Source organism: Acomys minous (assembly GCF_964271855.1).
Source record: "Acomys minous genome assembly, chromosome: 3".
Classification (NCBI taxonomy): Eukaryota; Metazoa; Chordata; class Mammalia; order Rodentia; family Muridae; genus Acomys; species Acomys minous.
The window spans coordinates 129859554-129886032 of NC_140485.1; the positions used below are offsets into that span (position 1 = coordinate 129859554).

A 26479-nucleotide genomic window follows, 5' to 3' on the forward strand; every position below is an offset into this window, starting at 1 on the left:
TTTAGAGGCCAAAAGACAGCTTCTGTGTTGTTCTTCAGGCACCGTTTACCTTTGTGTGTTTCTCTCGTTTTTATGTTTTGTTTTGTTTTTGTTTTTGAGACAGGGTCTTTAGTTGGTCTGGAACTCAACAAGTAGATGGAGCTAGCTTCCAGCCAGCCCCAGAGAGCCACATGTCTCTACCTCCCCAGCAACGGGCTTATGAACACACGCTGCCATGTCCAACTTCTATTATGTGGGCTCTGGGGATTGAACTTAGGTCCTCATGCTTGCAAGGCAGACACTTTACTGATGGAGCCATCTCCCCAGTTCCCCACTATCATTCTCTATGTCAGGCTTTACCTCTTCTATACCGGAAAGTGAACTCAGGGCATTGTGTGAATGCTAGACAAGGGCTCTACCACTGAGCTACCTTGCTGGTCCCACACAGCTGCCCGTTGTTTGTTTGTCACGTCTCCTTCCCAACCAGATTCCCTAGGCAAGAGGACATTTTCCCACAGAGTACTGAAAGCCAGCTCCAGAAACTGGGGTGGGATCACACACACAGAGGGTCTTACACACGTCCTTATACATGATGAACGTTAAACCACAGGACCAGGCTCTGCTCGAGGGCCAGTTTGCCTGTGGAGATCTCTACAACGTTATAAAGATCGCTTGGCAACTCCCGTATCCTGGCTCTTTTTTAGCAGCTCAGAAATTATTAATTGGGAGTCTATTCTGGGCCACTCATTAAAGTAATTCACCCTAATGAGCAATGACTGATGGGCTTAATTCTCTAAGGGACAGTCACATTTCTAAAGTGTGCACATTAATCCCGATAAATCTCCCATTCATGGAACAAACGGGAAGCAGGCCATGAACACTCTAGTTGGGAGTTCCTATGACAAACAAAGGGACTCTTTTCTGCGTGGAGTCCCAATCAGCTCTCTAGACCTTAGAAAGCGACCAGGACAATGTAAGACAGGGGACACTCTGTGCATGTGCGGGAGTGACTCCATGAGAGTAGAGCTGTGCGTGTGTGGCGCTGCCCGCCTCACAAACTCTCCGGTTGTGGTGTCTGGTGTCTTCACCTATGCTCTAAATCGTCAACAGAAGTCCATATTGATAGGCAAGTCAAATCCATTCTGTTCTCATGCCTGTTGCTGTGACAAATAACTTAACCCGAAATTAACTCTATGGAGGGTTCCCATTTCCTCATTGAAGGGAGTCAAGGCAGGAACTCCAAGACAGGCCTGTTTGCTACCTCCATACATAGTGTTATTCCTGACCAGTGACCTCACTTCACAGCCAAAGAAGGGCCACAGGGCCCAGGCTCAGCTAACCCTTTTATACAGTTCAGAACTGTCCGCCCAGAGAACGGTGCTATTCAGGGTGGGCTGGACCTTCCCACATTAAATGATAACTGACAATCTGTTAGTATCCTTCCCCAGTCTGCCTAGCAACCTATGACGCCATCACCCACCTACCAACACCCAGGTTCATATTTCATATTTAAAACAACCCCCCCCCCATGGATATTCTCACAGGCTAATCCAGTCTAGGCAGTTCTTCAGTGGGGTTCTGTCATGTGACTCTAGGTTGTGCCGTGTTGCCATTAAAAACTAACCAGCACACGTATTGTCCTTGCATTGTGAGGTCTAGCTCCCACGATCCCCTCCCTCCATTTTCCGTGAAACATTCACCAGATGCACAAGGCTTTCGAGGTTTTCAGGGGTACAGTTCTGGAGTTATGAGGTATGCGCCCCCCCCCCCCATTGCTGGAATATTTAGAATGAGTTGGGAATCAGCGATAAGAGGCATCAGAAACACCTGGCTTGAGCTAAACGGCCTATCTCTAATCCCAGCAAACCATGAAGAAAACCCCACTTGGCAGGCGCCACCCCGCAGTGGTTAATATATCCCATTTCTTCAGAGTTCTACCAGCTTATGCCACTGAATGGCAGTTTCGCCCACTTGACATACCTGGGAAAAGGAAACAATTATTGAGGAATTGCCTCCAACAGATTGCCCTGTGTGCATGTCTAGGGATTTTTTTTTCCTTCTTGATTGCTAGTTAATCATGTAGGAGGGTCTGGCCACAGCAGGCAGAACCATCCCTAAGCAGGTGGTCCTAAACTATTTAAGAAAGGTAGCTGCAGGTGAGCCTGGCAGCCGGTAAGCAGCGGTCCGTGCTTTCTACTTCAGATCCTGCCTCTAGGTCCCTCCTGCCTCTGCTCCCCGCCCTAATGGACTGTAGTTGGCAAGCTAAAAGCACCCCTCTCTCTCCATAGTATTTTGGGCCATGATGTTCAGCACAGCAACAGAAAAGCAATCTAGGGCACTGGAAATACAATGTAACTCTCGGGCTAGATCACTTCTGTACCTGGCGATTAATAAAAACAAAACAAAACAACAACAAAACAATTAAGTGTGCCCGATAGAGAGCAGCGCGGTCAAATATCACCAGCCTTGTTAGCTGGTCCCTGTCTGGGAAGCTCCACTGGCTTTCTCAGTTCTAGAAACTTCCCAGCGGTGAGAAGAAAGACAGCAGTGAAACAGGTACCTGAGAGTGCACAGCTTCCCCCTTTCTTAACTGCTAGAAGGACTACCTCCAGTCGCCTGTGTACCCTTGTTCTCAGTGGAGTGTTTGGAGGACCAGGAGGACAAGGGGGAAAAAAATGCTCTCCAATTCTCAACCAGGGGTGTGCAGGAGCTCTGCCTGGCCCTGCGGAACATGTTTAATTATGACTCTTACAGCTAGTCCTTTTACCATCCGGGCTAGATCTTGAACCTATATCCCAGTACCCTTTAGCGGCCTTTGGTACATGGGTTGCTTGGGATATAAAAAGAGAATCAAGTTCCCTAAATAAAAAGGCAAACGTGGTCAAATCGTCCAGCACGCATCTGTTTACAAGAGGGAAGTCACTGGGCCCCAAGAGGTCGCTGGTGGCGCAGGAACTGAGACTAGATTGCAGAGAATGGAGGAAAGAAAAAATAAACCAAAAAAAAAAAAAACCCACACACACACCCAAAAACTTTCTTCCTTGTTGCTGATCCTCGGCTCCCTCCGCCCCCGCCCGCCCCAGCAGAAGCCGTAACGTGACACCGAACCCAGCACAGAGCCCAAGGTTGGAAAGGGAGGGGGGGAGAGAGCGGGCTGCTTGCGCCTGAGAGAAAGGGGAGGGGAGGAGTGGAGGGAAGCCCCTGTCAAGGAGGTGGAGCGAGAGGGTAGTGTCCGCCTCCCGATCCTCCCTGCCTTGAGCTAGCCTAGCCTGAACCGGGACCAAACACGCCGCCCGCGACCCACACAAAGCCCGGGGGGTCCACGCTGGCGCTGGAGGCGAGCCGGGAGCGAGCCCGGGACGCGGCGGGACCTGGGGTGCGGGGCTGCTAGTGGGACGCGGGACCGGACGCGGGCTGCTATCGCCACCCCCACGCCGGGGCCCGGGACATCTCCGGCCCTTTGGGGCCGCAGCGGACGGTGGGGACCAAGATGAGGAGAGTGCCCTGAGCTTGGCAACTTTGGCCCCTCCCCGCCCCCACCCGCCTGCCCTCGGCGAGTCCCCCTCCATGTGCAGACGGCCGGGCAGGCGCTCCGGCTGGCAGCGGATGGGTGACCTCTTCCTGGCCCGGGCGGGCTGTGCGAGGCGGCGGAGCCGGCGATGAAGAAGAAACAGCAGCAGCATCCCGTCGCCGGCGCGGATCCCTGGCCCCATGGGGCCCCTGTCGGGGGCGCCCCTCCGTGCCTGGGCAGCTGCAAGCGCCGGAACCCGCTGCTGCCTTTCCTGCGCTTCTCCCTCCGGGACTACGGTTTCTGCATGGCTACCCTGCTGATCTTCTGTCTGGGCTCCCTCTTCTACCAGCTCAGCGGGGGACCCCCTCGCTTCCTGCTTGACCTGCGGCAGTATTTGGGTAAGGAAGGGCGGCGCCAGCCTGACAAAGTTGGGGACCGGGGAAAAGGGTAACAAGTGGGGAACATCTAAAGCTGTCACGGCCACTGTGGTCCTGGAAGCTCCCCAGGTGGGATGCCAACGAGCATCCCTCCGTGCGGCAGCTGGGAGAGCCTGCTTCCTCCGGCGCTCCTGGCTGTCTGCAGCAACGGTGAGCGCGGACCAGGTACCCTAAGCCAGGACTTCATAAACCTGTCACCGCATCTCCACTCCAACTGGGACAGAGCAGATACGTTTATGTTTGTGAATGCATGTATACTCTGGCCTGGGGGTGAGTGGACAGCCCACTCTATGATATGGTTAATGACTTAACATCGTGTCCGGCCTTTTTGGGTTGCGTGGGTTGGCTTAGCCCGGCTTTTAGATATTCTGTCCAGTGGGTCCGCCTTCTGTGAGTTGGCCCAGGTGGCTCCAATCTGTCCCAGGGCTGGTTTGTTCTTTGGCAGCACCTGCGCATCCCGCGGACTGCAGCGAGTGTGCGGGAGGTGTCAGCTGTGTTGCCTTCTGTGACCTGTCGAACTTCCGCTCGGCATATGTCTCAAGTCAGAACTTTTTAATTTTTTCTTTTTGGTTGGGGCTGAGTAATGAAGGGCTTGGAACCTGAGAAAACAGAGATTTTAGTGAAGTGTGACCTCGCTGCCCTCTCATCCGGGCTTCTGAGTGCCAGGGCTTGGCCAGCACTCACCCAGGTCCTAGGAATGATGCTGGCTCATGTGCCTTGGCTAAGGGGAGGATGCACATTCCTTGACTTCTGTGGCCAGAAGAGGTCGTGTGGAGGTTGCCTCTGAGGTGGTAAATCTGAGCAGAGCCTACAGTGGTCATCTGCAGGCCCATTCAGGTGGAACTCCATCAAAAATGCTGGAAACAGAATGGGCTAAATGACATGCCAAACTGGCGACTCCCACAGTTACCTCAAAGGTCCTTTCCTCACAGAAGCTACAGGTCTAGACAGCAGGTCAGTTTGGAAGGAAAAAAACAAGAAAACCACAAAACCACACCAACAAAGGGTGTTTGGGAGTGGAGTGAACTGATAATAAAATTGTATTGTTTCCCCAAACAGAAGCTCGGATTTTTAAAAGTTAAAATTTCTTTTCAGTAAAAAACGTTTGGGGCACTGTGATTTCCCAAGAGCCTCTATGGAAGAGGAAAGAAAAATACTGCCTCGGTCAGAGTTCGGAAGCACAGTTCTTAGCATCTGGCTTTCTGGTTTGGGGTTAATAGGCCCTTTTTATTGGTCAGTGTAACCTCTTCATTCTCGGCAGTTCTGCATTTTGGAGTCTTGAGCCTTCCTTCCTTGCTCTCTGACACCTGCTCCTGGTAAATTTACCTTCACTAACTATCAGGACCAAATCTGGTAGTGTCGTGTGCCCCCCCCCTCCCCCCCCCTTTGCCCCATCCCCATCCTTTGAAGTTAATTGTGGAGGAGGTCTGGAGTATAGAGAAAAATGTGTTGTATGGGTTAAGAAGGCCTTTGTGTTCACTCCTGCCAGGAGCACTTGGCTTTGAGCTCGGTGTTCGAACTTTACAGCTTTGGCTCTTCACGGTGTAATTGGGAGTCGGACCCAATTTCCATCAAACCTGAACCCAGCTCCTATAGTTTTGTGGTTCTGTTGCCCTTAATGTGAAAGACTAAACTCAGGGTCAGGGTGAGGAGCAAGGACATTTGAAGGATAGAAACAAAGTTCCACATGTATGGCACTCACCTGTGTACCTTCAATTTAGAAGGTAAGACTCGATGAATGGGGTGTGGGGCGTTGTCAGGTGGTAGAAGAGAGAGCTGGTCATGCATGCCTGGGGGATTGAATATTGCCACTGTCTTTACTAACTGACCATTGCTTTTTTTGACAGACATAGTGGGTTAGACATGACATCTTTGTTAATTGAAAATGGAATACCTCGACGGATCTCTTCCTTTGTTGTTTATTCAGATAAATAAAGTAATGGTTTTGGGGGAAAGTAGGTTTGTGGTCTTTAGAATGCTCTAAAATAATGTCCTGAATTTTATCAGCCCCTGCTATTCACAGACTTTCTTACCAATGTTTCTGTTTTTTATTTTTATTTTTCTGTATTTTAAAGCTTATTCATATAGAATATATTGTTATTTTTTTTTTTTAAAAAAACCCTCTCAGTTTTCCTCTTAACTGGTTTGGAGGTTATTTTTTTCCCCTCAAGTGTAAATGTGTACAAACTCCAATATTTCTAGATCAAAATAATATATTAAACATGTTCTTTACAGATGGTAATTTCAATATTTGAACTATATTATACATTTCCTGTATGAGAGCTACTTGATTATTATTGCTCAAGTTAATGACTGAACCTATTTTTGTCAGGTAGGTAGAGTACTATGTAATGTGTTGAATATTCTTATGGGAGAAAAGGAAAATGTCGCAGGTATTTGTGATGAAAGTGAACATTAACTGTGCCAGTCAGTGTGCATGCAGAAAGCTAATCCCCATTTGGCACTATTGATAGCTTCTATTGTTTATCCCGGTTTTATATGGGAAAATTGACGGCTAAGAGCTAATGGGGGTATTGGATCTGGAGTGGCCGTCAGAGGCCAGTAGGTGAAACGTTTCAATCATCCTTAGCCTGGCGCTATTGAAAGGTAGTGGGAACATTAAAGGTTGGAGCCTAATGGGGATGTCTTGGGTCAGGTTACTGGGGAGGGGTGTGCTTTCCAAGGGGGTTGCTGAGCACTGCTCTCTTTCAGCATCGGCCTATGAGGGGCAAGACTCGCCTTTACTGTGTGCTCCTTCCAATGATAGGTCACCACTGGCCCAAGACGATGGGCATCAATCAGACAAGGATCAGAGTCTCCAAAACTGTGAGCTAAAACTAAGATTTCTAGGTTGGTTCTGTTGCCGCAGCAACAGAAAGCTGGTTAAGATGGGAGGACATGCCAAAAGTCAAGCAGGAGCTATCTCTAGTGCTGTCTGAGTCCAGGGACCAGTGAAGAGCACCATGGGCAGGTTAAGAGAGACAATGCAAATACAGCAAAGACAAGAAGGGGTACCTCACCAGCTGACTGGCTAACCAACCTTCAGACCTACACCACAATTGCACTTTCCTCTTCTTGATCCTTCTACTCTGAGTTTTCTTGGGAGGCCAGGAGAGAAGGAAAGTAACTAAAGCAACTTGTCTGCTCTGCCTTTTCTATTTTTATTTGTTACATTTCTTTTTGTTGTTGTTGTTTTGTTTTTTTTTCTTTTTTTTGTTTTTTAAATTTTTGTGTTTTTTTTGTTTTTTGTTTTTTGTTTTGTTTTTTGTTACATTTCTTATCACTGTGACAAGTTACCTGACACAGGCAACCTGAAGAAGGAGGAATTTATTTTATTTTATTTGTTACTGTTTCAGTTGGTTGCAATGGGCGTGACATGGCAGAGTATGTGGTAAGGGCTCGAAGCCAGGCCTGGCTGCCACTCCTCCAAGGCCTGTTCCTAGTGGCTTGGATTTGCCAGCTAGACTCCATGGCCAAGGGTTCTACAGCCTTTCCCAAAATGCATCATTGGCTGGAGCTGTTCACACATGTGAGCCTTTGGGAACCTCTCACATTCAAACTGTGATGCCGTTAATGGCAGCCATACTGCCTCTGATAAAACTCTGGACTCACTGATAGCACATCAGGCAGAAGGGAGGGACAGTGGAGCTGTAGTTCTGTGTGTAGTCTCCTGATTCTAGGTATGGCTCACTGGACCTGCAGCCTCAGCATCCTTTGGGAATTTGTTACGTATTCAAGTTCTCAAGAACTCCTTCCAGACCTTTTGAATGTGCCTGGGCCTGGCCCCAGCAGGCTGCACCTTAGCAAGACACGACAGTTAGCTGATCTTGCCGGGGGACTGCAGCCTAAAAACCAGTTGCTCTGTAGTAAACCATTGCTTTCAGAAGCCGGGGAGGGTACCCGAGAGGAAGGGAGGTAGAAGGGGGAACTGATTTATAAAGATGTTTCAAGGTCAAAACCATGGTTTCATTTTTCATTTCAAGTGATATAAATGCAATTTGCTTTATGGCCTACGGTCCATTGTTTCAGGGCTGGGGTTGCAGGGGGCGAGGAAAGGGAGGGGAGAGGCAGCTAGGAGCTTATAAGAGGTGTGGAGTGGGGCAAAGTGGGCGTGGAGAGGAAAGAGTCAGGGGACTGGGTGCTTCCCCTTCAGGACAGCTAGGGATCAGCGTCAAAAAATTCATTCTTCCAGCCCAGTGTGGGGAGGGACAGAGTGTGCTGCTGCTGCTGCTGCTGCTGCTGCTGTTCTTCTCTTTATTAATTTATTTTCTCATATATTACATCCTGACCGCAGTTTCCCTCCCTTCTTCTCCATTTCCCTTCAGAAAAAGGGGCAGGTCTCCTCTGGACATCAACCAGACATGGCATATCAAGTTGAAATAAGACTAGGCACCTCCCCTCAAATTAATCTTGGGTGGTAACCCAGTAGGAGGCAAAGGGTCCCCAAAGCAGGCAAAAGTATCAGTGTCAGCAGTCCCATGTCCCCTGTTAACAGTCCCACAAAAAACACAAGCTACACAGCTAATATACATGCAGAGGGCCTAGGTTAGACCCATGCAGGGGGCCTCGGTTAGACCCACTCAGAGGGCCTAGGTTAGACCCAATGCAGGCTCCCTGATTGAACATTCAGTCTCCGTGAGCCCCCCAAGTCCAGGTTAGTTGATTCTGTGGGTTTTCTTGTGTGTCCTTGACCCCTCCTGTCCCTAGAATCCTTCCTCCCTTTCTTCAGCAGGACTCACCAAGTTCTCTTGCTGTTTGACTGTGGGTCTCTGCATCTGTTTCCATCAGTTGTTGGATGGAGTCTCTCTGATGGTGACCATGCTCTTTGGACTTCTCCCAGTCTGCAAGATCTCTGTAGTCTAGCATGTACGTCTAAAGTGGGCTTTCTGCTGCATCCCATTCAAAAGAGGACAGAGCTTGGGGGAGGAAAATTAGGCAGTAGTGGGGTAAAGTATAGCAAATGCTGTACTTATAGATTAGAGTCCATAATTTTTTCCAACTCAGTGTAATAATATTTTTAAAAATCATGTGTGCGTGCGTGTGTGTGTGTGTGTGTGTGTGTGTGTGTGTGTGTGTGTGTGTGTATGCAGGGTGTGTGCAGGTGCCACGGAGACCAGAGGATAACTCTGTAGAGTCAGTCCTTCTGCCTTTATATGGATTCCAGGATTGAACTCGGATTTCCAGGATTGTGCAGCAAATGCCTTTTACCATTGTGTGACCTTGGCAACCTGAAATTCTTTCTTTCTTTTTTTAATCTTTTGGGACAGGGTCTCACTTTGTAGCTCTGGCTGTCCTGAAACTTACTATGTAGATCAGGCTGGCCTTGAACTCACAGATATCCACTTACCTTCTCTGCCTCTTGAGCCATGGGATTAAAGGTCTGTGCCATCACACCCAGCTTGCCCCCACTTCTCCATTTAAACCTTGACTTGCTATAGAAAACAAAAATGAACCCCTTCTCCCGGAAATCAGGTTATGCTGCAGGCTGCTTGGCAGTGGTCTCATCACTTTTGAGTGTGAAAATATCAAGCACTTGGATGCACATTATTTAGATTGATATAAACAGAGTAAGCCAGATGGTTGGTTCACTACTGATCTTGTACAACTGGCAGACACTAAAGATTTATCATCAAGCCTTGGAGATGTGATTTAGCCTTTATGAGAGCTAAATTTGTTGGATTGATCTTCAGTTGATAAGCTTTCCTTCCCACTTCTAATTTATAGCACTTTAAATGGAGACATAATGCTTTTTCTCAGAACTGCCAATTTCTACATGTATTATATACGAGACTGGGAGTTTAGAGTCAGAAAAAAAAAAGATGTAATTTTACTGAATTTTGAAGTTCTCTAACTTTAAATAAATTTAAAGGAAAATGTGAAAATAGCGGTCCAGATCTTTTACAGAAACAGGCTCTCTAAAAGCCTGCAAAACCAAATTCTATTTTTCCTCTGCGTATCACACATGGCTTAAATACCATACTTGAGGCTGCGCACAGTCAACTGGGAATGAATGCATAAAATATGAGGTTATCAATAGAGATTGTTGACATGGAAAAATGAGATTCTTGTTTATAGCTGCACACTCATCTGGGAGGGTGGGCTGGGGACACAGAAGCCCTGTATTAGAGGAAAGACAGGAAAAGGCATCAAACTGTGGCAGTCTGTTCTGTAAACACAGAGCGTGGATGGTGGGAAGCATTCTGCCTCGTTAAACTGTTTTTAATGTAGGCTGGCCTCCATCTGAATTGTTTGAAAACACACATAAATATGGATTGTCTAGATAAAGTCTTTCTTCAGATTCCCTGATAGCCTTCTAAGGCTTAAAAAAAGGCTGGTTTTGTTGGAGGCGAGGGGGACCTAGAAATAAAGTAGTCGAACTTTTTTTTTTTCATTCAGGAGAGAAATGGTTATCTGTTGCCTGCCAGAGGGGTGCTGAAGGAGAGGAAAGCGTTTGCCTCCGCAGCTGTACTGATGGATCCGGTGGTGATGGGCAGCGAAAGGGCTCCTCACTGGATGGACTGTGTCCCTTAGAACTGTTAGTTGTCGTTCAATTTTAAAAAAGAAAAGAAAAGAAAAGCAGTGACCACAAATAAGCGTTGTCTTGCATTGTGTTACATAACTCATCTCTAGACCAGTGGTGATGTAGACCTTTTTTTTCTTTATTAGAGATAGGGGTCGAATGAGTAACATTCTTGGGAATTCTTATTTGCAAAAGTCAGCAAAAGCAGCGGCTGTTGGGCAAATCCTGCATTCTGACACTCACTGATACATGATTCATGCAACTAAGAATTCATCCATTGAGAGATTTTTAAAATATTGTTAACAGTTTTCAGTATATTCTTTAGATATGCATAGTCATCCGACTACTTTAAGAATATTCTCCACTCAGGGAGGCAGAGGCAGGCGGATCGCTGTGAGTTCGAGGTCAGCCTGGTCTACAAAGTGAGTCCAGGACAGCCAAGGCTGTTACACAGAGAAACCTTGTCTTGAAACACCAAAATAAAATAAAATAAAATAAAATAAAGTAAAATAAAATAAAATAAAATAAAGTAAAATAAAATAAAATAAAATAAAAAAATGCCTAGCTTTGGTTTATCACCCCTGATGGTGATGGGATTTATAACTTCAGCCCTAAACAGCCACTGGGTTTTCTACGTCTGTAGATTTGCCTGTTTGGTCTTTTTCTTAGAAGTGGAATTAAAGCTGGGGGTGGGTGGGGGAGGGGGTGGGGGGGGTGGCGCACATCTTTAATCCCAGCACTCAGGAGGCAGAGGCAGGTGGATCCTTGTGAGTTCGAGGCCAGCCTGGTCTACAAAGTGAGTCCAGGACAGCCAAGACTACACAGAGAGACCCTGTCTCAAAAAACAAAGCAAAATAAATAAATAAATAAATAAAAAATAAAGAGAGAAGTGGAGTTATATAATATGTAGTCTTTTATGATTGGTCCTTTTTTAGCTGGTATAATGTTTACCAGGCTCATCCATATTGTAGTACGTACATGCCTTCTTTTAATGGTTTGCTAATATTCCACAGTTGGTTTTTCAAACAATCTAGAATGGAACCTTGCATGGTGCTTCATAGCTAAGACCATATTTTGTGCATCCATTCACTTATTAATGGATGGTGAGGTTGCCTCTATCTTTTAGCTGCCCTGACACTCCTAGTGTCTAGACCAGTTTTCCATCCTTTTGAGTGTGTACTTAAGAGTGTAATTGCTAGGTCCCTTGGTAACTCTATATTTAACTTAACTGAAGAGTTTCCACAGTGGCTGTGCCTTTTCATGGCCCCACCAGCGATGTATGGTTCTGGCTTTCCCAACATCCTCACCAACACTTATTTTTCCATTAAAAAATTGTTGCCGTTCTCACAAGTATGAAGTAGTATACCACTGTGGTTGTGTTTTGTATTTTTCCAGTACTGAGTGGATTCTGGATCTGGACGCTTTCCTGAGTTTCTTGGCCGTTTGTGTTTTTTTTTTTTTTTTTTGCAAGTGTCTATCTGCTTCTTTTGCAACTTAAAAATTTGTTGTTCCATCGTAAGTATTTGTGTATTTTGGATACTAGACTCTTATCACAGAGAGGATTTGCTATCAATTTGAGGTTGGGAAGAATAATACTGATTTGGACATAATGTTCTTGGTATATTCTCCGTGTCATTCTTTCCAAGGAGGAACACGTTAGATTTATACACTATTTCCAAAGTGTTAAGGGTTGAGTACAGATAGACAGGCAACCCAAACAAAAATCTTAACAATTGATGGAGAAAACAAGGGTGTTTTTAAAAAGAATCTTGGATGTTCTGTTTCCTAGTGATGGGTCGCTAGGCATAATGAACACTTGTTATATGCATTTTACTCTAAGTATGTGCTGGCTTGGACTGGAGACTTGGGCTTTGCTGTTCTCCACCTTCTTAATGCCATGATGCTTTATTTAATACGGCTCCACATGCTGTGCTGACCCCAACCATAAAATGATTTTATTGCTACGTCATAACAGCAACTTTCCTGCTGTTATGAATCATAAGGTAAATGCAGGATATCTGATATGTGACCCCAAGGAGGTCACCATCTGGGTAAGAGCTGCTGGCTTAGTGGATAAAGTACTTGCCATAAAAGTATCAAAACTGTAGTTTGGATCCCTAGAACCTATGACATTGTGGCTACCTGTTACCCCAACACTCAGGAGACAGGGGATTCTCTAGTCTGTGGGTGCTGGTTCACTGAGAGATTTTATCTCAATAAATAAAGTGTAACATGATTCAGGAAGATGCTTCAACGTCTACATGTGCATCCACCCTCCACATGTACACATGCATGTGAATACACCTACACACATATGTACCACATGCACAAAATGTTTGATATCTCATGTACACTTACAACTTACCTACTTTAGAGACAGCACAAAGAATACTGTAATTTGCATGAGGAATCTGAATGCAGCAAACTTTCAATGACAGATTCTGTGCAATGGACATTATTTTCTCTCCATATATGTTCACTTGAATGGAACTGATGAGCTTAGCAGGATAAGAATTTTGGTGCAATATGTTCCTTTATATAATGTACCATGAAGCTATCAAGGAAATATTGAGCATTTTTTTGGAAAGTTAAGATTCACATGCAGTTAATTTAGTTTTTTATATCTATTGCATTCGTGTGCAGAACAAGTTTATACTAACCACATTTCCTATGTATGTTTCCCTTAGGGAGTGGTATTACTTTTCTAAAAGTTGAAAAATATTATTTTTTTACTAGTTTTCAAAAATATAAATTACTAAACAAGAGCTTTAAACATTTACACTTTAATCTTATTGGAACTTTGATTTGTATGGTTTATAACAGCCATGTTTGAAATTAGTAGGGATAAAACAATCATATTTCCCCTCATATGTAGGATTAATATCTGTGTGTGTGTGTGTGTGTGTGTGTGTGTATGCAACAAAAGCAGAAGGCAATGTATTTGTGGAGAGGAGTACTTGCAAAGGCATGAGAAAGGATGGGGCAAATATGAGCAAGGTACAATGATGTATGTGTGGAAATGTCATAATGAAATCTATTACTTTAGGAACCGACTAAACACTTAGTAAGCGAAAGGAAAAACAAATCATATAAAATTGTTGGAAGACAAGTGGGCTGTTTTGAATGAAGATGGCCCCCCAAAGGCTCACAGGGAGTGGCACTATTGAGGGTGTGACCTTGTTGGAGGAAGTGTGGTAGGCTTTGGGTGTTCAAATGCTCAAGCCAGGCCCTGTGTCTCTCTCTTCTTGGCTCCGTCTCTAGCAGCACCATCTGCCTGCGTGCCGCCATGCTTCCCATCATGACGACAATGGTCTAAAGCTCTGAACTGCAAGTCAGCCCTGATGTAATGTTTTCCTTTCTAAGAGTTGCCAGGGTCCTGGCTCTTCACAGCAGCTGAGGCCTGAGACAAGATGCAGCTATTTGATGCTTCTTGGTCTGTCAGATTTTACATTAGTTGTCCGAAATGTCCCAATGGTAGCCACCATATCACTTTTCTCTTCTCATTTACAGCCTTTAGATCTCCAATGCCTCTGTGCTGGTTGCTTAGGAAGCTAAAATCTCCAGGAGCGCCTCTGATCTCCCGTTGTTTTTCTCCCACCATCTTCTCTAAAGAATTTTAACATGCTACTGTGTATTGTGATCAGTTGTGGGCAAGCTCCTTGAAGGTAGGGCTCCTTCTCATTCTTTCCTTGGCACTCTGTTTGGACTCCCAGGAAGGTGCTTATCTTGGGGTTTTGTTGCTGTGAAGAGACACTATGACCACGGCGACTCTTATAAAGGAAAGAATTTGATTGAGGCTGGCTCACAGTTTCTGAGGTTCGGTCCATCATCATCATCATCATCATCATCATCATGGCAGGGAACATGGAGGCAGGCACGGTGCTGGAGATGCTGAGAGTTCTACATCTTGATCAGAAGACAGCAGGGAGAGTCTGTGTATAACACTGGCCATAGCCTGTGTCTGCGCAGACATTCTTCTTCCAACAAGGACACACCTCCTAATAGTGCCACTACCCCTATGGGCAAGCATTCAAACACATGAGTTTATGGGGGACAAACCAATACAAACCGCCACAGAGCTGTTGGCTTAATGGACTTGTTATGCTGCGTGTGCTTTGCCAATACTGTAAACCCTACTTTACTAGCTCTCTGAATTTAGCATATTCTGGTGGTGGTAGTCGGGGTGGGGTGGGGTGGGGTGGGGTGGGAATGACAGCTCAATTGATGTCTTCAGTCTATTTTTTCCCTTGCTATCTGAAGCCAATCTACTAAGTAAATATAAAACCAGTGTGACAGATAGCTCAATAAACATGTCCTTCTGTGCCCAGGGATAATTGTGTGCCTCCCACCTCTGGGGATCTTTAGAGCTCCAAGTAATTAATACCTGAGGTGATTTCACAGCTTTAGCTGTGTCCAGCTAGAATGCAGGCTTCTTGTTACCTCTAATTTTTTTTTTGAGAGTCTGCTAGTTAGCATCTTACTCCTTTCTCTGGGTCATCAGCAATCTCTGTAAGGCTGGGCGTTACATTTCAAGAATGGCTTCATGCTTTTAAGGAGATGGCTGCATGTTGTTGTGATTTTTGAAATGGTGACCATGGATTTTAACTAAGAACCTAACAACGGCCAGGGTAAACTCAGAGCCTTTGAGACCACCTTAAGCTGTGACCTTGGCGCACCCATTCTAATGCCATTCACGGATAGGTGGCTGACTTCTTGGACTTGTCTCATGTCCGTCTCATCAGTTCTAGGCATTGATCCCATGACTTGTCCGTGCTAAGCCTGTGTTCTGCCACTGGGGTCACATCCCCAGCCCTGGCAGATGTTCTAAGTAGCCGATCTCATTCCAACTGTACTATTTCTATGGAAGACCGTTGATTCCCCCTTCCCCGAGTTTAGTAAGGATGACTTTCAAGACCTTAATGAAAAGAAAAATACAAGTATTTTGAGATAAGTGATTTCCTAGGTTCAGTCATTAGAAGAGTATTTGCCAGAGGCTGTGTCTGAAGCGTCATGTTCAGAAAAAAAAAAAATGTAGCTGTGGATAGAGACCTAGGTGTGAGTCACAGTGAGTGCCTAGCAGCCGAGAGGACTTGAACAGGTTTTCTTTTCTATTCTTTGAGCCCTGGCTGCTTTGAACTGCATAATGGGATTAATAATTGCCATTTTAGGCACTTACATGGTGCATAGGTTATATGCAGGCAAAACACATATGTAAGTTAGTTTAGAAAAACTGCTATTTTATTTTATGCCAAGGCATTTAATTCAACAAATGCCTGCAGTCTCATCCTATTCTTTTAAACACACACACACACACACACACACACACACACACACACACACATATATATATGTATATATATATATATATATATCACCCACAGGAATGCCTAGAGAGTGGGAGTATCCAAATTCACTTGTGACTTGACTCCCAATACAGAAACCATTATAACCCAGAAATGTGAAATTACCTAACCAGGGTGTTTTGTGGCTTCTCTTGTCACTCTTGGCTTGACGAAGGCTTAGTCAGCAGCTGACAAGCTCCAGGCATTTGCCCTGTTAATTACATACACATAAGCACCTTCCCTGTTCTTAGCCTCTTTTCTGCTTCCTAGAAATGTGTTCAAAGAGGATGTTCTGGAACAGAGGAAAAAGTGGTGTGTGGGGGGAGGGGGAGGACGTGTTTGGGAATGGAGCTCAGTGGTAGAGTTCTTGTCTAGCGTGTGCGAACCTGTAGACCAATGGCTCTCAACCTTCTAATGCCGTCACCCTTCCACACGGTCCCTCATGTGATGGTGACCCCCAACCATAAAAGAACTTCTGTTGTGACTTTATAACTGCAATTTGGCCACTGTTGTGAATTGTAATGTAAACATGTGTTTTCTGTGACAAGGTCATTTGAACCCCCACCCCCAAGATGGTGTGGCCCACAGGTTGAGAACCTCTGCTTTATAGGGTTTAGTCCCTTGAAGTGTCACACGCCTGCAAAGTGGGGGGGGGGGGAGGAGGGTGGTTGACACCTTCTTTTTTTTTTTTTTTTTACGCTGACTTCTTTCTTTTTTACTTTTGAGATTAACCAAGAACACATTCTTCCCCCAGAAACCTCTGCTCTGTTTTGAGCTTATCTCTTTCACTTGTTTCCTGAATTTGCAAGATAAAATAGCAGTGCGAGAAGCACACTGGGGCCCGAGGCTCAGGAGCTGGGGGCCTGAGGCTGAGGAGCTCGGTGTTCTGAGGTCATGGCACCAGGCCCACAGCTGTGACCGAAGCTAACCCCTTCTCCCCTGGTGGAAGAGCCATCCAGAAGCAGAGCCCCACTCACTTTCTGTTTCCGCTGTTCTCCTTTTGAGTTAGGGTCAGAGCAGCACACCACAGAGGAAGGAGGTCTTGACCAAGTGTGTGTGGGGGTGAATCTACTTCTGTTTCCAATTGTTAGCTTCTTCATTTGCCTTGATCCTGACAGAAGTGAGAGCTAGGCTCATGCCCCAAGACTTTGGGCATCTGGAAGCAAATGTCTAGTTTCCAGTAACTCAGTAGAAAAATGAGTTGCTGAAGAGCCTTACGAACCATGTCCTTGCCAGCCCAGCACAGAACTTTCTGCTGTGCCGCAGGGTCTACTGCATATAGTGACCTTTCTATTGGATACGTTGAAGCGTCAGGGGAAGTGGTGTGGCTACGTGGAGGGGAGCTGGGCTACAGTTTGGAAGGGGCCAACGGTTCAGTAGCAGGTGACGGTACGGGCCTTCCCAGTTTCCACTTCATCTGTAAAGCCAGGGGTTTGATTAGACCCATGGTTTTACTCAGGTTTACCCTGACATTTAGCATGAGTTTGACTGTCAATCTGAGCATGTGCTCCTGTGGCCCAGAGAAGGAAGGGGACCATAGTTCAACGGTTCTAGAATGGCCTGTAGCTAATATTTAAATGCATTCCAGAGGACAGTGTCTTCTCTTTAGAGTCACTGCTTTCTAAGACCCCTTGTAATCTGAAAACCACGCATTCATGCATTCATAGAGACAAGCCACCTAATGGTAGCAACTTAAAAAGTAGAAGGATCTTTTTTGACAGTTAAAATTTTTTTTTCTCTCCGTTGGTGTGCGTCTATTGCACATGGTACTGGGTTACATAAAGACATTTTCATACAGATTGTATTATGGACTTTGATATATTTCCCACCTTTTCTTACCCTTACCTGCTCTTCTTAATCTACCTTGTTCCCCTAGACAATTTCACTTCTATTTTCCTGTCATGCAGACATGTGTGACTTTATGTTTTGATGCAGAATCAATGAAGTGCAAGTAAGAGAAAACATGCAAAAATTTTTTTTTGCGCTCCTCAGTCTGCCTTAATGAATGCAATATGACTGTCTCTAGTTGCATCCATTTTCTTGCAAATGACATGGCTTCGTTCTTCTTCACAGCTGAGAAGTATTCCACTGTGCGGCCAGTGAGCTAGCTCAGTGGGTAAAAGTGCCTACTCTTCAGGCCACGTGACCTGAGTTTGTTTCCTGGAACCCGTGAGTCAGAATGAGAGGAATGAGAATCCACTCCAGAGATCTGTCCTCTGTCCTATGTACACACACCGTGTGTACCTGTACACACTCGTGCACACACACACATACACACACACACACTACACACACACCACACCACAGAGACACACACACACATACACACACACCACACCACAGGGACACACACACACTACACACACACACCACACCACAGAGACACACACACACATACACACACACCACACCACAGAGACACACACACACTACACACACACACCACACCACAGAGACACACACACTACACACACACACACACACATACACACACACCACACACACCACCACAGAGACACACACACACACAGGCATGCACATGTGTGTGCACCTACAACAACGATGATGATGATAAAGTTTTTAAAACTTCCATTGTATGCATATGCCATCTTTTTTTTTTTTAATCTATTCTGCTGACTGATGTCTATGCTGATTCCATAGCTTGGCTGTTGTGACACTGATGTTGAAGTATCTGAGGTAGGCTGACTTGGGTCCTTTGGATAAATACACAAGGATAGCGTTAGGATCAAGTGGTGGAAGGTACCTTTGCGTGTCTAGGACAAGGTGTGCTGCATACATCACACCACACAATGGATCTCACTCAAGAGATTGATTGGAGGAGGGGAGGTTGAAAGGCTATCTTGGAGTGGGCACATGAGAGAGAGCCAGACACACACACACACACACACACACACACACACACACACACACACACACACACACACACAGAATGGGAGACAGAGGGGGGGTGGTCTGAGATGGCGGGGGTGCACATGTTGCATAGGGTCACCGAGTCTCTGAGGGCCAGCTGGGAGAGTGCCTGATTCATAACCGTCACTGTATGTTCCAGTGGTTTCTTTAGTTTTATTGGTGTGATTACAATGTCTCCCATTTCATCTCTTAACTTATTAATTTTGGTCGTCTCGCTCTTTGGTTAGTTTGGCTAAAAGTTTGTCAATCTTGTTTATCTTTTCAAAGAACAGACTCCTTGTTTTGCAGGGGATACCCCTCTCACCTCCTGAAAGCCTCGTAGCCTGCTGCCAGGTGAAGAATGAAACTTGAGTCAGCACCGCCTTTTCCAGCACTGGGTCAAAACTCCCAGAGTCTGACCTAAGTGTTTATTATCCCTACACATTTAAACACAGTAAAACTTCGGGAAAGGGGTAGTCAGCACAACAAAGCTGTGGGCATAGCTGTGTAGAAACTCCCCAGCAAAGTTACAAAGCACCTGTGACTTTTAAAATAAGAATGAGTTCTATTAAGCTGGGTTTGGTACCGTAGCCCTGGCTGCCCTGGAACTCACTCTGTAGACCAGGCTGGCCTCAAATTCAGAGATGCACCTGCCTTAGGCTTCTGAGTGCTGGGATGGAAGGTGTGTACCCACTGCTTGGCTTTCCAGTGCTTTCTTTAAGCTCCTCCTACACTTGTTTTATTGATTCTTTCCATTTTTTCCCATTTCCATGCCACTGTTTTTGTTTATTTGTTTGTTTGTTTGTTTTTGCCCTGATATTATTTTTTTTCCTCCATATGTTGGCTTGAGATTTAGCATGTCCTTGATTTGTCCAAGGTCATAAGATGAACTATTTGCCATTTGTCAGTGAGCTCTGATGTTTTTAATGCAGTCACCTGTAACTATTAACATCCCTCTTAGGAAACTGCTATAATTTTATTATAGAGAGGTTCTGGTATGCTGTGTTTTCATTCTCATCCAATTCTAGGAATTTATTAGTTTCTTCATTGGTTCATTCATCCCAAATACGTAGGTAACAGACTGCAGGGTGGGGCTGGAAAGATAGCTCGGGTAGGAAAGTGCCTGCTTTGCAAACATGATAACCTGAGCCTGATTCCCTGAACCCACATTTGAAAGCAGAGCTGGATGTGCTGGTACTCCTAGTGTTGGGGAGGCAGAAACCAGCAATTCCTGGTTCTAAGGCAATTCAGGGTAGCCTGCTTGGAAAGTTTCAGGCCACTGTATCGAAAAACAAGCAGCAAAATGCAAAAAGGTAAATAGTTACTTGAGGAACAACAGCTGAGGTTGACCTCTGACCCTACATAAATGTGCACCTATGTGCACAGTCGCTAGTACATACACATGGGACATGTAAACACACACACACACACACACACACACACACACACACACACACACACACACAGAGCTGCAGGAGTAAAATTACTAAAGAAGAAGAATATAGACATATTTTAGCTACCATTTAAAAATTTTTAATCACAGGTTTGTTATTGTTTTTTACTTGTTTTTTGGCCAATTTTGTTTTGATTTTTAATCTTTTGAGTAAAGTTACTAAAGAAAAGTATAGACATATTTTAGTTATCATTTAAAATTTTTAGTCGTAAGATTGTTTTTGTTTTTGTTTTTTACTTGTCTTTTTTTTTTTTTTTTTGTCAATTTTGTTTTGATTTTTAATCTTTTGAGACAAAGCTGTTAATTAGCCCAGGCTGGTTTCCAACTTGTAGCATTTCTGCCCTTGCTTCCTAAATGCCGGGATTACAAGTGTGCCCCAACCACTGTGCCTACCAAGAAAAGTTTGGTCTAAATAGAATTATCAGTGAGTTCCCTCAATTCTATTGGCTTGCTGCAGCCTGCTTAAAAGAACCAGAATGTTGCTCGCAAATCTGTAGGAAGCAGAACGTATATAGAAGGCAAAGAAGGGAAGCAGTTGAGGCACGGGCTCCCAGGGTTCTGAGGCAGGAAGACAGGCAGGTAGCAAGCAGCTGGTAGAGACAGCAAAACCAAACCTAATGAACACTGAACATAGAAAGTACAAGAGACGGAGACAGTAAAAGATCAATGACAAGATGTACAAAGACTAGACAAACAAAACCCAAAACCAGACCAAGAACCTCAGGTGGGTGGTGCAGTGTCTCACTTTTTTGCCCTGGATGGAAGAGTATTGGTTTTCATCAGACCCTTCTCGTCTCAGATTAGGATCCCTACTGAGCCAAGTGGCATAGAAAATCACTATGACCTACCTGGGGAGGCCGCTGAGGTCTCTTGCTGCTTTCCTCGGCACAGAAGTTCGCTCTGACAGTTCTTGAAACCAAAATCATCCCTGAGAGCCTTGGAGTGTCTCAAGGTACACATCTCCTGAGGCGGCCCTTTGGCTGTGAAGTCCAGCTTTAGAATTTTGGTTGGTGGCCTGATCATGCTGCAGCCTCCAGAAAATGTTCCTCTCACCGGGCAAGAGTAAGACCACTAGTACAATTTTTTGAGCCAGTTTTGAAGCAAGCTTTATTAAGTAATGGCCAAGACCATGGATACTGGCCAGCGCCATACTTGAGACTCAAGCTCAGACTATGGCACTGAACAACATTATCAGGGGCTTATGTAGGCAAAACCCTCAAGACTTAACTCCTTCCTGCCTTCGTCCAATCAGAGGCAAGCATACATCCTGGCCTACCTCAGGCCTATGTGTGATCAAGCACACAAGCTGTGCAGTTGGGGCAACCAAGCTTGTACATAAGAGCTCCGCCCCCCAGTTCTAGGAAGTTGTCTGTTCTTGGGCAGGTGGGGCTTACAGTTTGAGGCAGTGATTTAAAACTTAATGTTGGTCATCACATTAGGAACAGGAAGCTATTCAGAGGGTTGTCACAACTTTCCCAGCCCTCTGGCTGCCCCATTCCACTGTGGAAAGCCCAGAGGGGTCTTTTAGGACATGCCAACATTTTTTTTCTTGTGTTACAGGGAGCTCCCCAGAGATGACCATTTAATATAATGTATAGCCAATTGAAAGTTTTTATTCTAGCCAGCTTGGATCACACCCACGTATTCCAGGACCTACGTGTGGCCCCAAGTATCCGGAACACAGGGTTTTTAGAGCCAGAGACCCCTTTCAGGCATCTATCTCCCTTGGCAACTGCAAGGTGGGCTTTGCAGTGTAAACAGTTTTAACAGACCCTAAGAGGTTACTCAGGAGGCAATTTCACACATACAGGAAGCTAAGATAAACTGCCAGCTGGAGGATGGTCTGCACAAACAAGCAGTTTTAGCAAAGGCTAAGTGGGGACATCCTGACCTTTGGTTCCTAGAATAAAGTTTTCCATGGAATTCTCCATCAAGGAGATCAGATTCTAGTTAAACCTGGATATGGACTCGGTAAGAATACAAGATGGAGGAACTTCTACATTGTCCTGATCCTGCTTATTTCTTTCCCTTCGAGAAGAACCATAGAACATTCTGTGGACGCCACAGCCTTCCAAATAGTTGAAAATGCAAGGCTGGCTACCATGTACCTTCCCGTCCACATGTAATCTTGTCTAGAAAAATTACCTTGCATTGCCTGAGTTCTTCAGAAGTCATTTTTGAACACAGAAAGAAAAAAGGGAAGAAAAAAAAATCAGACATTAAAACCCAAACTTCTGATTAATTCATCCCACAAACAAAGCAAGGGGAAAAAAAATCCACACTTGGTGCAGACATTTCCCTAGGAAATGAGACTGATATGCAGATAGTTAAAAGTTAACAAATTGTCAGGAAAGCAATAATTTGTGAGCCACATGGCCAAAACATCTGAATAGGTGGGCTCCTAATTGGCTTGTGAGGCCATGAAAAAATAAGCTGGTTTTAATTGCTCTCCACATCTTAATCTCTTTCTTCTATTTATGTGCACCTTCTCCTGTCCAGTTCTCTTGGGTGTGAGGATGTTGCTGTCACAAGCCACCTCTGAGCCCGTCTTCTTGGAGAATGTGTTACTGCCATGACTAAAGAGTAACCAGCTGAGCCATTGGGAGCCCCCGGGTTCCTAGCGCACATGAAGCCAAGTTCTTGGGAACAACGCCTTCCTGGGTGATGTGCCCACTTACATGCTGTCTTCATGCCTACAGCGGCACCCAACCATCCTGACAGACCTACTAGTATCTCATACTGTTTGCACCCTCTACCTGCTGACCAGGTGAGGGAGATGCTAAGGCTGCAGGAGCTGGCTCCTGGCTTCCAGCACAGCCTCCGGCCTGGAAGTGTGTTCTCTTGTCTCTCACTGGGCAGTGGGTCTGATTTATCTGCTTGGAGTTCCATGGACATGTGATGGGGGACTGCTTGCCATCTCACTGTGCTGCTGTGTCAGCACTCCTTCCATGGCATGCCAAGGAATGTGGGTGACATCACACTCAGACTCGGACACTCCAAGCTCAGATTCCAAGAGGAAGATATTTTCACCATGGGAAAGAAAACCCAGAAGTGACACAGCATATGGGGAAGCTAAGGTGGGGCTGGGGAGGAGGGAGGAGGAGCCTGGGCAGCTGGGGCTTGGCCACCTGACCCTGTTGCCTTCCCAGACTGGCCTGGTTTATGGTAAGATCACTCTGCAGAAGATCTCCCCGAAGGCAAATGTTGACATAACCTCTAAGTGTACAGCCAATTAAAGCAGTGTAGGGCTAAAGTGGCCATTCCCTAGAAGTGAGTGGTGGGTTCTCTTGACAGCCCACAGAGGCAACTAACTCTCCAACATAAGATAGGCAAAGATGGAAGAAAAGATGCCAGCAAGTAACATCGATACCAAAGTGTCAGTGCCTCGTGGAGGCAGATGGCAGGATGGAGCCCATTTTGTTCATGGTGTTTCTGACTGAAAAAAAAACCAAAAAACTGTTTGTTTCCTGAGCAGAGCTGGAAGGATTTTAGAATGAACCATGTGTGGGTATGTCCTTTTAGTCATGCCGAGAGACAAATGATTCCTCAGAGAGCAGACATGAGATGGAAATATTGGTAGCACCCTGCGAGCCCTATCTTGCGTCCACAGGCAAAGGCTGACTTAAAGTGGTCACATTTCAAGTCTCATACGTTTCAAGCATGGTGGTGACTCCTTCAATTCATGCATTTGGTGACTGTTTTATGCTGGTGTCGTGTTAATATACTCTGTGCAGGTAGGTGTATTGGTGTGTTTGCTCCAGTGTGTGGGCGCACATATGTAAGGCTGCCAACTGGTCAGCCCACAGGTAGCATTTCTCAGGAGCACTCCATGTTATTTTTTGAGGCTGGGTCTCTCACCGGGACCTGGGGCGGTCACTGATTTGATGGGGCTGTCTGGCTCTCAAACCTCAGAGGTCTCTCTATCTCCCCAGTGCTGGGATGGCACGTCTGGCTTCTTAAATATGTGTGTGTGAAAAGCATTATGCTTTCATGGCGCACATACGGTGCCTGAGCTATCTCCCAAGCCCTACAGAGGTGTCCTTATGTTCTGCTCACCTTTTACTTGTGGCTAGGGAAAGGTGTTTTTTGACCTGCATGTAGATGATACTGTGCTTCTGACCGAGCTCCCTAGGTTGGTAGGGAGACATACTAGAGCATGCTTTGGTTGCCAGGCAGGCTGCTGTCTTTTTGCGCTTCACCTGTTTTATTGCATAACGTGCTGCTGTGCCAAGATTTACCACCTCCCTCCTGGATTGTTTGCCTTCTGCCTCCTTCTTGGAATGATAGGTGATCTTGTTGTTAATCTCAGAGTGATTCTTGCTTGTAAGTTTTGGACTCCATGCGTTGGGCGGCTGCTTTCCTATGCCTCCTCTCCTGCGCATTTGCCTCGGCATCCTCTCTTTCACCTATCCGTGAACACTCTTCCGTCCATGTACGTACGCATCCATGTATGCATCCATGTATGTTCGGGTTCATCAGCAAATGTTCAGCAGGCACCAGTAGTGTGCGGGCAGCCAGCGCTAGAGTAACTAATAACACTGTCACTGTGTGTGGGGTGCTGCTCTGTACTGAGGGCGACAGAAAAGGGTATAGGGTGTGGGATGGAGTAAGCCCTTCGAAGCAGTTACCCTGGATGCCCTCTTTGGTTAAGTCTGTGGTTATGCCTGGCGGCCAGGGGTTCTCAATGGTGGCTGCTTGGATAAGCTGGAGAGCTTCGGAAATACTGATCTTCTTTCCTCTGCCTGGGGTGGAGCTGGTCCTTTCTAGGTGTTGCCTGCTCGTGGCGTCCTAATGCAGAGGAGAGTTAAGCAGTAGATACAGGGTCAGAGAGCTAGGGTGCAGGTCAGGCCCTTCATAGTATTGTTTAGGACTGCTTTAGCTCTGTCTAAAATCTCTTGAGTGGGACCCATCATGCTTTTACCTGCTCTTCTCATACCAGTATTACCTAGCTTTTAGTCTGCATTCAAGTCAGTTAAGCTTCTCTTCAAGTGTAGATCTTCATGTAGTGCGCACTTGTGCGCATGCGCGCACACACACTCGCCCAGCATAGGCTTTTGACCAAGTTTAAAATAGAATGAATTCCCTTCTGTAGAGCAATCAGGCCTTAAATCTTATCAGAAAGCAGTCACTTGTCTTTGTAACAGCCATACCACTACTGTACCAGTGGGCACATCTTGACTGGCTGGCTCATAGCATGCAGTGCTCAGAGCTAAGTTAAGACTTCCGGTGACTTTTCTCCTCCAGCAGCCTGCATAGAACCTTCTGCCCGCTATGAATGAATCCTAGCTGGGAGGCTGCTCTCTCAGTTCCAGCTTGATTTTCATTGTCCTATGTGTACGCATATTTTTACAATCTCTTTATTTTGGTTTCTTTTATCTCTTTCTCCCTTCTCCACCCCAGGCCCCTTCCAATACCTCAATACCAGGTGGGAGAGAAAGATTAGCGGGGAGAAGGGGCGTGGTTCTCTTTAACTACTTATTGCTGGTTAGGGTCATTGGATTCCTTGAGGGCAAGTCCAGTGATTTTACAGGACGTCTCCAGGTTCTTCTCATCAGACTGTATCAATAGCTACCAGGAGCAGCATGGGGAAGCAGCAGCATTCTTGTTCCTTCCCTGAGCCCCCAGTCTCTCTCTGGGCTCTGATATTTATTCCCTCTCTAGAGTCCTCAGAAATCAACTATCTGTGACTGGCAAAGACCACGCCCTTCTTAGAGCCGCAGGAGGCAAATAGTCTGCTGTGAGCAATCCCATATCCCACACTTGGTATTAAAACAAAAATGTTTACATAACATAACTGAGAAACCAAAACTTCCTTAACACCTATGACCAGAGCATGTGGTATTTTCAGCAATAAGATCACCATCTAGTTCTAGTGTGTTATTTGAGAAAAAAATCAGAGGTCTCCCTAACCAATAATTCACAGGGAGATAGCCCACCATGTGATAAAATTTCAATTTCAGAACCGGTGGCTTCTGGGAATAGCTCTATCCAGCCAGAGAGTATCCTTATTCAAAGTCCTCTTCTTTTCACAATTTTAAATTGGCGTATGAAGTATCCTGCTCCCCTTATGGCTTTTCCATACAGCTTTAATTTGGGTTCCTCTCCCCATCTCCCAGCCTCCCAGTCCCCAGTTAAACCGTTGAACCTGCAGTGCCTCTTTCTCACTCTCATATCATATTATTCTATCTTCCCCCTACCATTTATACTGGATATAATCTTTGATAAATTCTCTATGCATTTAGTTGATGAAAAATGGTATTCTTAAGAATTAATTTGCATTTACTTGACTATCAGTGAAAACTGCTTATGCTTTTGTCAGGTACCTTC

The 26479-nt window shown here is 45.5% G+C and overlaps 1 protein-coding gene across 1 annotated transcript in view; it reads left to right on the forward strand.

Moving 5' to 3' along the window:
* The first annotated feature begins 3146 nt into the window (after window positions 1–3146).
* Window positions 3147–26479, forward strand: part of UST (uronyl 2-sulfotransferase) — a 290037-nt gene continuing 266704 nt past the window's right edge. The window contains exon 1 of the mRNA XM_084777513.1: window positions 3147–3888. Coding sequence (XP_084633639.1) covers window positions 3639–3888 — 250 coding nt within the window. The 5' untranslated portion in view covers window positions 3147–3638. The remainder of the gene's footprint in view (window positions 3889–26479) is intronic.